Raw genomic sequence first — 12,572 nt, 5'->3', positions numbered from 1 at the left:
TCAATATAATTACCTGTTACCAGGCTGACTTTTTTTCTTAAATGCTTGTAACTTGCTTTCTGTTTTAATATTTATTTTTCTGAATTAGTTCTGAGCTGATGCTGTAAATGAAATGGAAATATTATTCTGTATGCAGTTTTTCATGGCTTTCTGGTTAGTAGTTCCTTTCAATCTTTCACTGCTGCCAGACTGCACGTTTTCAGTGAACATCCCTTACACAATTGTAATAGAATTGGTACAATTATCTGTTCCATTCCTAATTTAATAGACCAATGGGTTTGATACAGATTCCTCACTGAAGTCATAATGGATATGTTGTATAGAGGTATCATGTTTTACAGTAGGGAAAACAAATTTCTGGAGGTCTGACTAGTCAGTGTGCATCTGCCTCAAGTTCTTGAATCCTTCAGCAAATGGAACCAAACTGATGTCCCTACACACTTTATTTGTTTTTCTTTAGCCTTGTGCTGTGTGCACAGGGCAGATCTCTATTCCAGTCATTGTCCCTTGCATCTCCCTGTTTGAGAGATTTGAAATGATAATAAAGAGCCAATTATAACAAGTAGTACTACTCACTTACAATCTCGAAGTTATAGCTGCATGGACTGTTTCAAACAAATGAGCTGCTGTAAACGTGATTGCTTTTCCTTTCTTTCCCCTAAATCAATAGCATGTACAACCTGCAGAAGTCAGATTGCTCATTTTGGAAAACATCCTTTTAAATCCAGCGTATGACGTTTATCTTCTGGTAGGAACATCAGTTCAGTACAGAGTTCAGACAGTCAGGCAAGGGAAGATCACAGGTTGGTTCTGGTCTCTTTCTTTGTTTTTTATTAATGCTTTGTGTGAAGTTTTAACTGCTGAGAAAGTTTTAACTGTGTTTAAACTGCTTTGTTAATGTGTAATGTCACATGTTGATAGAGCTGTACAGTTTCTTCTGTCAAAACCCCCATGGCTTTAAAGGATATATACACTCCTGCAAATTTGTCAAGGATGTGAAGGTGAGGGTGGCTTAGATCAGGAGCTGCCACTGTCAGTTCAGGTGTCCTCATTTGCTTCACATTGCCTGAGAAACTGTGTCTGGCTTTCTTAGTTAAATGAAATTTAGATTAGTAACTTTTCTAACAGAAATGTTTTCTTCACAAATGGATTTGCTTCACTGCTACACGTGTGGGTTTGCTGGCTTTATCTCCAAAGTGTGGGAGTTTGTAATTAGGTGCTTCCAGGGAGCCTGTGCTGGGAATGACTTGCCTTTTTTTTTTAAGGAATCGAGGTAGGAAACATTTTGCTAGGCTAGCAGACGAGGTCCGTGCAGCAGCTCATAGTGCCCTGTGGAGCAGCAGTAGCTCTACCAAGTAATTTGACCACTTGAGAAGCTGGGCATGAATTGGATGTTAAGTCTAAGCAATGGGATAATAGAAATGCTCTTTCTACAAGACATTAAATATACTGACTTAATGTTGCACTAGGCAGCAATAAAAATTCATCAGCAATAATTAGCATCATCCAAGCACTGCCACACTTACTGTTATTGTTCCGTGTGTTGTCTTGTTTTATGCACAGAATTACGAATGCCATCAGATCAGTATGAGCTGCAGCTACAGAACAGCATGCCAGGTCCCGAGGGAGATGCCTCATGGCCAGTTGCCAAGTTGGACCAGGCAAGCTCAGTTGTAACTGCACTGCGGCGGGGACAAACTAACCTCGTACTGGGGCACAAGAGTATCCTTCCGAGGTGATGCTTTTCTGTCCACATCTTTGTGGCAGGAGATAAAACTTTGCCCTTTGCAGCAAAACAAGATAAAATTAACCACAATTTCATCAGTGCTCTTGAAAATCAGGGCCACCTGATGGAGCCATAGATAGCAGCAGTGATGTGAATTCAGTCTCAACAGAGCTGCCTGGTGCCTTGAAACGTTCTAAGAAATTAGGTTGGCAAAAGATCACTTAATCATGTCTGTTCCCCTCAGCCTATGTGGAAATGTGGTGGGGCTTTTATTTATAGATATTCTCTACTGGCATCTCTCTGAACTACTCACTGTCTTTCAGGGTAGTGTTTGTTTACTTATTTACACATTTCTTTTCAGTGTACGATTAGCTTTAAATCTCCAAAGATGCACAATGTGCCCCAGAACATGCTGGTCTTTACTTGACTTCTTTCAAAACTTTTCTGTTCCTTTACTGAGACTTCAGGTATTCGCATGCAGGGGGTTTCCAGGCTGCCCAACAGCACTGTCTACGTTGTGGATCCTGGGTATTTAGGTTGGTACTGGCTGCGGCTTTCCTGATTGTTCCAGATAATGTCTTGCCTTGTGTTTCTGTGTGTGTGCATACATGCTTCCAAGTCTCATACTACTGTTCATAGAAAAGTAACTTTATTAATAAAAGTAGCTCAATACAAAATAGGTTTAGTAGTAAATACTTCTTTCTTTTCTTTCATCTTTGTGCTCAGCAGCTTAAGACAATGAATGTGCATCTTTGAAGTGTGGGCACCAGAAGCAAAATGCTTATATCCATTACGTCAAGAGCCTGATGGCTTGTGCTGTTCAATATTTCCTGTTTTGTAGGATTTACAATTCAACCATGTGACAGATGGGTCCTAGAAACAGGGAGACTTTATGAAATTTCAATTGAAGTGTATGATAAATCGAGCAATAAGGTGTATTTATCTGATGTAAGTTGAAATGTTGATATACTTCTGAGTGTCTTTCTCCTAAATCCTGTCTTTCTTTGAAATAAGTTGAGCAGTTTCTGATTTACAATGAGATAGGGCATTTGAAAGCATCTTGTTTCTTGCCTTTTCCTTTTTTCTCAGTGTTTTGTTGTTGTTTTTAAATAAAATACTCTGGGTGATTCATGTGATTCTCCTAGGAAGGAGGGTTGAGGTTTATGCAGCCTGGAGAAGAGAAAGCTCCAGGGAGACCTTAGAGCAGTTCCAGTGCCTAAGGGGGCCAATAAGAAATCTGGAGAGGGGCTTTGGACAAGGGCCTGTAGGGACAGGCCAAGGGGAATGGCTTTAACCTGCCAGAGGGGAGACTGAGCTGAGCTCTTAGGCAGAAGCTCTTCCCTGGGAGGGTGCTGAGGCGCTGGCACAGGGTGCCCAGAGAAGCTGTGGCTGCCCCATCCCTGGCAGTGTTCAAGGCCAGGTTGGACACAGGGGCTTGGAGCAAGCTGCTCTAGTGGAAGGGGTCCCTGTCTGTGGCAGGGGGTGGGAACTGGATGAGCTTTAAGGGCCCTTCCAACCCAAACCAGTCTGGGATTCTGGGATTCCATGTGAAAATGCCCATCGGCATTTAAGTGCTGTAGGAAAGACCAGAAGTCAGACAGTGACTTCAAACACAGAACGCAGGCATTGCCCTGGAAACTGCAAACTGGTGTAACTGCTAGGAGCAGTAGTCCTTCCAACAGAATGTTGTCACGTCTAGAGGCAGTCTTTCCTGTTAAGGAATGAGGTAGGCATAAGGTGGTCTTACAACAACACTTGTGAGGAAGTGCCTGTTTCAGCTGATCATGGAAAGAGATTTGGTGATCAGCATTTAAACACTTTGCTGTTTGGTAGTTCAATAAAAGGTATTCTTGGTACCAGCCACCAAATAGACAGTGACTTTAAAAAAAAAAAATAAAATCAACAAACCCCTCCCTTTCCCCCCAGTTTAAATAGTTAATTTGCAAGCAGGAAAACTTTATTAAATGAGTGCTTTTCAGAATATCAGATTTCTGGGAATGTTATTTTATTTGCACTTTTTTTCCTTCCTGAGATCCAGATCTGAGTTCCAGCTACTGGGGCAGTATATTTACACATTCTTCCCTTTTTATTGTTCTTAAGAATGCCATAATTAACTATTGCAAAATATGGGTTATTTAGTAGTAAAAATATTGGTAATTTTCATGTTAAATTACAAGTTGCTGATAATTTAAATAAGTAAATGTTTTCTGTGGAGTTAATGTCTAAAATATATACTCTTATTGAACAACTGAAACTTGCATAGGGAAAAATTCTTAGTCAGCTTCAGATAAGTTTCCTTGAACTCTGTTATTAAACAGTTCTTCTCACTGATGTGTTGCTAATACGTTTCTGGCTGGTTGTACAGCATTACTGTCAGTTACTTTGGGCAATATCTATTGAATGTTCTGGTTTTAGAGTATCAGAATTAATGCAGAGCTGCCCAAAGAATATTTTGAGGTGCTGAAGTCATCTCTGAATGGATCATATCATTATGTGAAAGCAATAAAGGAGGGTCAGACCGTTCTCGATGCTGCACTGACATCAGTAGTGGATCAGGTATGTTTTTATAATAATTCCTCTGCTTTACTTGGTAGGCCTAAAAATAATCTACCTGTGCAGTAGTGACTTAATAGTGACATAGTAAAAGGAAACCTGGGAATTACATGGGTCTAAGTTGTCTTTGTTTAAACAGAACCAAATTCTAAAATCCTTACTTCAGGAAAACTGCCAATTAAGTCAACAGGGGTTTTGCTTAAGTAAAGATACCGAGATTCTGCTACGGAGCATGTGACAAATGCCTGTGAAAGCAGTGGTGCACAGCACTGATTTGTTTTTTCATGCCAGATACTAATGTTGGCACATCTCGTTTCCTTGTGCTGGTGCAGAGGTCCTCTCACAGTCCCTGAGTGAATTTTACAATTTATTGTGGTAGGATCATCAGTGTCATACCCTGGCCTGCTCTGCATTCAGTTACATTTGGAAAGTTTTCTATCATTTGGTAAGTGATGTTAAATGCTGGAGTGAACATCTGCCAAATGTATCAGCCTGCAAATTAACGTTCATTAACTTTGTGCTAGTTGGGCGGGCTGCTGAATGTATGGCTAACCAGGGCACGTGCTGTGCAAGTGACGGGCTTTGCTTGGAATGGGGAAAAGTTCAGGACTTCAACCCATTTGCTGTGAAATAGCAGCAAAAATAGTGATTCCTTGAGTAGGATTTAGTAGATCCTTGTAGCTGACGAGCCATGCTCAGCCTCATGTCAGAGAGGTACTCTTGGATGAAGTGAGGGTGGCTGCAGCTGTTAAAGGTGTCCCTTCAGAGCTCCAATAAGAAACAGTATGTTGTGCCAGAGGGTCGTGGTATTACAATGACAGCAAAGTGGTAAAGGCCAGTGTTTCGGGATGAGCTGAGGAATGAGTCTGTTAGGCTGAGTTTTGTCTCCATCTCCTGCATTGCAGAATGAGCAAAGAGTAAATGCAGGTGTGGAGTTACCGAATTAGTTCCTGAGACAGAGTCTGAAAAGCTAGGAGTAGGGAAAGAGTATATTTCTTATTGCTGTTTGGCATTAAAATTAATGCAGGCACCTGTATCTCCGTAGGAATACTACTCATTTAATACAATAGCATACTTTGCTTCCATGAGCTATTTGCTCACAAGTAACAGTGTTCATAAGTGACCCTAAATAGTTGCTTTCCTTTCTATTTTTCAACAACTTGTCTGTATATCAGGACTAAACATTAATTCCGATAAGCCTTCTAGTGTCATTTATAATACTGTGCTCTTGCTTTTTGTAGGATGGAGGCGTTCATACATTACCAGTTCCAGTGAAAAACCAGCAAGATGTTGAAATATATGCTCCTATAGTTCTTTCCCCCAGCATTTTGACGTTTCCTTGGCAGCCCAAAGCAGGAGTCTACCAGTACACCATACAGGTATGCCAAAGAAGTTTTGACTTCAGGAAGTATTCCTCAGACGGGTGCAGGGAGGCCTGTAACCACTTCTGCAGTTCAGGCACAGTGATAACCAGAAGTTTTCCTGGAGGGATTGTGGTTTATGTTAGTTGCAGAACTTATGTCTACTTTGAAAAAAGCACACAAGAAACCAATGAACATAAAAACCCCACTGACTTTCACCTCTTGTCTTTCATTCACTTCCTTTATCCCTCGTGCATGCACTGCATACAGGCACACAGAGTGATTTGGAATTACAAAAACATCTTGGGTACAAAACTTCCTAGTAATAACTGAAGGCCACTATTTACTGTAAGTGGATGGAAGTGTGGATGAAGTATCAGGGTGAAGTGATGCAGAAAGGGCATGACAAGATGAAAGATCAGCTCCCTTTCAACCTGTGGTATCAGTATCCTTCACTTGCACACATCTTATGCTTCTAATGAAAACTTAGGAGGCAGAGGTCACAGCTTCATTTACAGTGTGCCCTTCTTCAGAACTTTTTTAGGCTTTTGTCTCACATTTCTTATGTGCGTCTTTGCTCCCATGGTGCCAGTCCTTCCATATGCTTCACGAGTATAGTCTGGCTGGACAAAAGGACATTGTGCTTCACAGCCCAGACTTTTATCCCAGTACAATGATACCCAGACCCTGCACTTAACTGTTTTCATGTACAGTCCTCACCTCTCCCTTTTAGCACAAAGTATTGCTGAGTTTTGGGTCTGTCTTCAAGTAAACAGGATACAAAAGAGGCAGTGGGACACCTGGTGTCTGAAGTAAAGTGAAGTGAATCTCATAAGGCTAAAGTTGCATTCTCTAGTCTAAATTTGGAGGTAGCACCGGTGAGTTCAGCGCTGTCATCTGTACCTTTAATTTCTGTGGGATGAGAGTTTCATTCAGTTCATGCTATACCCAACCACACCAGCAGAGTGTGGTAAAAATTCTAAGTACAAAACCACATTTCCTAACTGCTGCTCGAGTTTTAAGGGAAGGTAAATGTGTTTTCCTGTCTCACCTTATCTTGCATATATCATGTCTCACTAGAGAACATTCCTTCTTGTTACACCAATAAATTCTTCAGGATTCTTACTTTACTGTGATGTTTTTCATTAAAAACATGCATTTTTTTACCCCAACATTTAGATTAGTTTGTGTTTACTGAAGCTGAGAACATTTTCCCACTCTGCTGGTTCAACAGCAGTAGTGCTTGTTTACAATAGCACACAGCCTGACTGGGGTTCCTGCTGGTAGGCTGCTGTGTGCCTCCTACTTGGCAGCTCTTGAGTCAGGCTATTTTAAATTGGTGAATAGACTTTTTTTCTGAAAACAAGTTGAAGGAGATTTTTGGATCTAGCCAAATTCTGTTTATAGCTAAAGTAACTCCTTCCAGATGGTGTCAGAATGACTTTCAGGTTTTACTTTGTCAGCTGTTTTTTGTTTTTTGTTTTTTTTTTTCTGGGTGCTTTGTCCATATTTGTGCTAATAGGATGGCTTCTGTTGCAAGTAAAAAAGGACATTTCCTTCCTGCCTTCCTTCCTTCCCTGCATTAGAGAAGTGTCGTCTTTGAGAAGTTAAGGATTAGAGAAGAGATTCAGAGCAGCCTTGTGGAGAGAGAGACTTGGGGGTGTTGGTCGATGAGAAAATGAACATGAGCCGGCTTCAGTGTGCGCTCGCAGCCCAGAAACCAACCGTATCCTGGGCTGCATCAAAAGGAGCGTGACCAGCAGGTCAAAGGAGGTGATCCTGCCCCTCTGCTCTTGTGAGACCTCACCTGGAGCATTGTGTGCAGTTCTGGTGTCCTCAACATAAAAAGGACATGGAACTGTTGGAACAAGTCCAGAGAAGGGCCACAAGGATGATCAGGGACTGGAGCACCTCCCGTATGAAGATAGGCTGAGAAAGTTGGGGCTGTTCAGCCTGGAGAAGAGAAGGCTGCATGGAGACCTCATAGCAGCCTTCCAGTATCTGAAGGGGGCCTACAGGGATGCTGGGGAGGGACTCTTCATTAGAGACTGTAGTGACAGGACAAGGGGTAACGGGTTCAAACTGAAACAGGGGAAGTTTAGATTGGATATAAGAAGGAAATTCTTTCCTGTTAGGGTGGTGAGAGGAATGGGTTGCCCAGGGAGGTTGTGAATGCTCCATCCCTGGCGGTATTCAAGGTCAGGTTGGACAGAGCCTTGGGTGGCATGGTTTAGTGTGAGGTGTCCCTGCCCATGGCAGAGGGGTTGGAATCGGATGACCTTAAGGTCCTTTCCAACCCGAACTATTCTATGATTCTATGTGGAGGTTATTTTTTCCTAGTGAGGGCATCACTGTCACTGGTAGCAGTTTGTGGAGTGGAGTTCAGCTAACAGGCTTTGGATACTTTGGGTAATGATTAGACTGAATAGAAGCTGGTTTACCCTTTCTCTCCACAGTACAAAGTGAGTGCTGGAGAGAAAAATGTAGTAATGAATGTCTCTGCTTTGTGTGGCAACAAGATGCGACTCCATAGAATTACTAGTAGTTGGATATTTCTAATTGCAGTTTTCTGCTCATTTCCCTGTTTTAATTGAAAATATCTTTACAAAACACTCTGAACTTTTACATTCCTTAAACATTTCTCACCTCATCTGATTCATCTCCTTCTGTCACACACAATTGCCTCTTTTTCCACTGTATCCTCTGCTCGTTCTGTGCTCAGGCTGTGCACATGCTTATGGGAAGGAGAAAGGGAAAGGACTGTCCTTCTGATATGTCCCTCCTCTCCTCCCCAGGTAAAAGTTATTTGCTGAATTCCTGCATAATTTAGATTTATTCTCCACACTGTACTTTTGGACAAGATTTATCATCTTGTTCAGTTTAATTATGAAATGGTTAGAGCACATACTGAAAAAGTTAAAATAATACCTGTAAACATAAAATTGCTCCCATGTTCACCCTGGTTTTACTCTGTTGGAACTTTTAAATCTGTTTTGGGGTGTGAAAGCCTTAATTCTTTAAACTTGCTGTAAAAATTCATTATTCTCAGTATACAGCTCTGCACCATATTTGTCTCAATAGACACTTCCTATAGGTCACAATAATGATGTTTAAAACCTCTACATTTTGCAGCATTGCAGTGATTATGATTCTTCAGTCACTAGTATTGCACATTGAGGAAGACAATACTCTGCTTGTGTGGGCAAAATGGGATTTTCGCCCTTCATAAAATGTGAACCTGCAACAGATATTATCCCATCCTAACTGCTGGGTGCTCATACAGTGGGTATTATGATTTGTCTCTATTGATGTGGACCTTAAGATCAAGTAACTAGTTTTTACCCTTTTGTAGAATAATTACACTCACTTAAGCTCTTGTAATCATGAAACAGCTCTTCAGGTGCTGGGAGCTCTAGGGAGAGGATGGGGCTTGCTTTCTTGTTGTTTTGGGGTTTCGTTATGGGAGTCTGCATAATAATCCTGAGCTCCTAAGTCTGGCAGTTACTGAGTCCTTCCTTGCCAAGCTGATGTGGAAGTGTAGCCTGTGTTGCAGACCCTTGCAGTGCTTACAGCAAGAGTTGGCAATTTCTGTACATGCCTATTGCTCATTCCATGGCTGATCATTGCTGGAGCAGGATGGTCTTTGAATACCTGCAAGTAGAGATGCTGATTTTCAGCAAAAAGATGCAAAGCCAAGAAGAGAATGACTTCTTTTTCTTCCCTCCTCTTGCCTCATTCCTTCCCCTGCCTCCCACCTTCTTTTCTCCTCCCTTTATACCCCGTAACAGTCCCCATTGAAAGAGGTGAGTAGGTACAGGGTGTCAGCTTAGCAGCTCTGAGCCCCCAGGTGAGCACTTCGGCTGTCAGAAACAGGGAACAGTGGGAGTTTCCAGCAGTATGATAACCACATGTGCCAGGCCTCTAGTGTGCTGATGTGGGAAATGCTCCGCTGACTCAGAGCACTGTCAGTCACAGGGAGTTGTGAGCTTCAGACTTCTTCAGGTGGGAGAGAGATATTTGGGTTAGCAGCACTGGTGAGCATGGAGGATATGTGCGTGAAGAAAGCTGAAATTAAACTGAATGAAGGGTAATAATCCCCTCATCTCTTAGTTCACCTTGCTTATTTGAAAGTTCTGAGGTGTTCTTTTGTTTGTACTCCCTCAGTAGCAGCATTATTGTTGCTCAGTATGTCCCTGGTGTTCATGTGAGATAAAGCCTTGACAGCTAAGGAATGTGAGAACCATGTATTTCATAAAACACTTGAAAGATTTCTCTCTGTGTTCTAGGCTCATGGTGGAAGTGGAAATTTCAGCTGGACCTATTCTAACCAGGCAGTTGCTACAGTGAGTGCCAAAGGAGTAATGACAACTGGAAGTGATCTTGGCATCAGTGTTATTCGGGCAACTGATCTTCAGAATTCGATACATCATGGAGAAATGAGGGTAAAATTCTTCTTTTCCCTGGCCACTCTTGAACATGGCTTTTGGAAACAGTGAAGAAGCTGACCATGCCATAGGCATTCCCCTTTCCAGAATGTTCCTGAGAGGTTTCCCTTTCTGCCTATGGCAGGTTTGGTCATCAGTTTCAGAGGTTGTGCCTCAGGGATTCAGGCTCTCTGCACTGCACTGACTTTACTCCCAGTTTTGCCCCATCCTGATTTCCTTGATGAGTCTTTTTTCTTGTTGAAAACTGAGCACCAGAAGGAAATAGTAATTTACTACTGGCCTGGCCAAAACTAACAGTGTATTCTGCATGGTAAGAGGTGGGTGTTTTCCCTCAGTATAAAAGGATGACAGATACTATCAAGATGTGCAAGAGAGTTCCTGCCTGGAGAAGTGGCTGAAATGGAAACAGTGCCACATAATGATTCTAGCTACCAAAGCTGGCCGAGAAAAAAGGAATGTTTTAAGGAAAATAGGAGAAAATGGGAATGGAAAACACATCTACCAGGAGGGATTTTGTGGTCTCTATGCAAGTCATACCCTGTTCTTCTGGACTGGTCAGGGTGATCGGTGTGTGGTATGGAATGAAGAAAATACAGAAACAGTGTATGTAATGGCCACACAAGGAAGTGTGTGCAAAGGCAGGTGAAGAAGCTGCACTGGTTAAGACACTAAATTTACTCTTTTACATAGTTTTCTCTAGAACCTTATTGATTTGGAAATACCTCGTTGTGTCCTTTGAACACAAATATTTATCCCTAATGAAACTGTGTCAGTGCTTACTGACAACTCTGTCAAGCTGTTAAAAACTGCCAGACCTCTAATGTCATAGAATAGAAACTAAAAAGAAGTACTACTGTGATCTGTGTTCGCTACTGTGAAGTTGCAGTACTCTGCTACCTTCACAAACTGAGGCATTTTAATCTGTGCTCTAACTCTGTGCCTTTTGCAAAGACCCTAAACATTGAAATGGAAACCCGACAGAGAATTGTAGAATCCCAGAATGGTTTGGGTTCAAAAAGCCCTTAAAGCTCACCCAGTTCCAACCCCCTGGAACGGGCAGGGACCCCTTCCACTAGAGCAGCTTGCTCCAAGCCCCTGTGTCCAACCTGGCCTTGAACACTGCCAGGGATGGGGCAGCCACAGCTTCTCTGGGCACCCTGTGCCAGCGCCTCAGCACCCTCACAGTGAGAGAAAACTTGCTCCTGACCTCAGCAAAACCAAGCAATGGTGTCCTGAGCAAGTGTTACTCACCTGGGAGCCAGCAGTATCAGGTGTTACTCACCTGGGAGCCTGTGCGTGTCTGACGGCATGGTCATAAATGGAATTGGTGTGTTTATGCCAAGCGGATGCTGTTGGGGCTGGCAGACAACCTCCCTCTGGCTGAGGCTTTAGAAAGGTGATGCTCGTTGTTCCTGAGGGGGCAGAGGAGTTGATTTAGGAAGCGTGTCTTGCACACCCTGGGCAGTTCACCTTCCTTCCAGGACACGTGCCTGTAATTTAGTAGCTGGTGGGAAACAAGCAGATTCCATCAAACATGCACGCTTTGGCTATACAAAATACCTCCTCATCTCCAAGCATTCCCATGTGCAGCGCTGCTGTCGTTGTTGTACTGCGCTGCTGTTGCACCAAAGTCCCTTTTGACAAGAGTGTTGAAAAATGTGTTTGGTCAAGACTGCCAAGTCTGTCCCATAATGAAGAGTGTGCGATGGAAGCAGGTATCTCCGTGATTTTTAAGTAATTATGTTTTGGGAAGGATATTTCTAACCAAATTTTACTTGAAACAGCTGTATCTACTAATGCTGGGGCTTTTGAGGGGCAAATTAGCTTAGGTTTTGTTCTCAGATTATTTGTCAGTTCTACCAACTGGATTTGAGGGGTACTAAACTGCATGCTTAAAATAACAAACATTTAAAATAATGAGACAAATTAAAGCTTATGTGGAATTTAGTTCACAGGCTTGCTCTGGAATTATTCTCTGGACAGCCCAGGATGCTGCTTTTTAACAGCCTGACAGTTGCCAGCTACCAGGAATGAAGATTTTTCAGTGAAAACTTCTTATCCTCAAACAGAAGTCAAAGCCTGAAGACAGAAAAAAGGCTTCTCTCCATGTGAGCTTTCAGAGCAGTGTATTGCACAATCTGAATAGGTTATTTTTGAATGCCTTTGTGCTCATGTTAGGAATTGCATTCTTTGTCAAGTAACTCTGCAGAGTTCCATTTACTGACCTCAGTGAGCAAGTCTTTGGACTAGTTAACTATGTTGCACAAGGATTACAAATTTAACTCTGTACCATATGGTTCAGTAGTCTATCCTGAAGCTATTTGCAGATGGTTAGGAAGTTAAGATATTGCAAATGAAAATCTTTGATCGTCATTGTTACGAAATACGCAGTTAGGCTGTGGTGGTTTCTTTATTATTAGTGGAAAAAGCAGCAAATTGGAATACAGATAATATATTGAAGGCTTGTTCAACATATCAGCTATATCA

At 42.2% G+C, this 12,572-nt stretch overlaps 1 protein-coding gene across 1 annotated transcript in view; it reads left to right on the top strand.

Moving 5' to 3' along the window:
• Positions 1 to 12,572, top strand: part of NUP210 (nucleoporin 210) — a 66,235-nt gene that overhangs the window by 18,650 nt on the left and 35,013 nt on the right. Inside the window, exons 6-12 of the mRNA XM_062620865.1 lie at positions 671 to 803; positions 1,564 to 1,722; positions 2,194 to 2,262; positions 2,568 to 2,674; positions 4,142 to 4,282; positions 5,521 to 5,658; positions 9,927 to 10,082. Coding sequence (XP_062476849.1) covers positions 671 to 803; positions 1,564 to 1,722; positions 2,194 to 2,262; positions 2,568 to 2,674; positions 4,142 to 4,282; positions 5,521 to 5,658; positions 9,927 to 10,082 — 903 coding nt within the window. The remainder of the gene's footprint in view (positions 1 to 670; positions 804 to 1,563; positions 1,723 to 2,193; positions 2,263 to 2,567; positions 2,675 to 4,141; positions 4,283 to 5,520; positions 5,659 to 9,926; positions 10,083 to 12,572) is intronic.

This window comes from Pezoporus occidentalis, unplaced genomic scaffold, assembly GCF_034315485.1.
Source record: "Pezoporus occidentalis ecotype Australia unplaced genomic scaffold, CSIRO_AGI_Poc_V1 ctg106, whole genome shotgun sequence".
NCBI lineage: Eukaryota > Metazoa > Chordata > Aves > Psittaciformes > Psittacidae > Pezoporus > Pezoporus occidentalis.
Note: the sequence above shows the minus strand (reverse complement) of the source record. Positions and strands in the feature narration are given on the sequence as shown.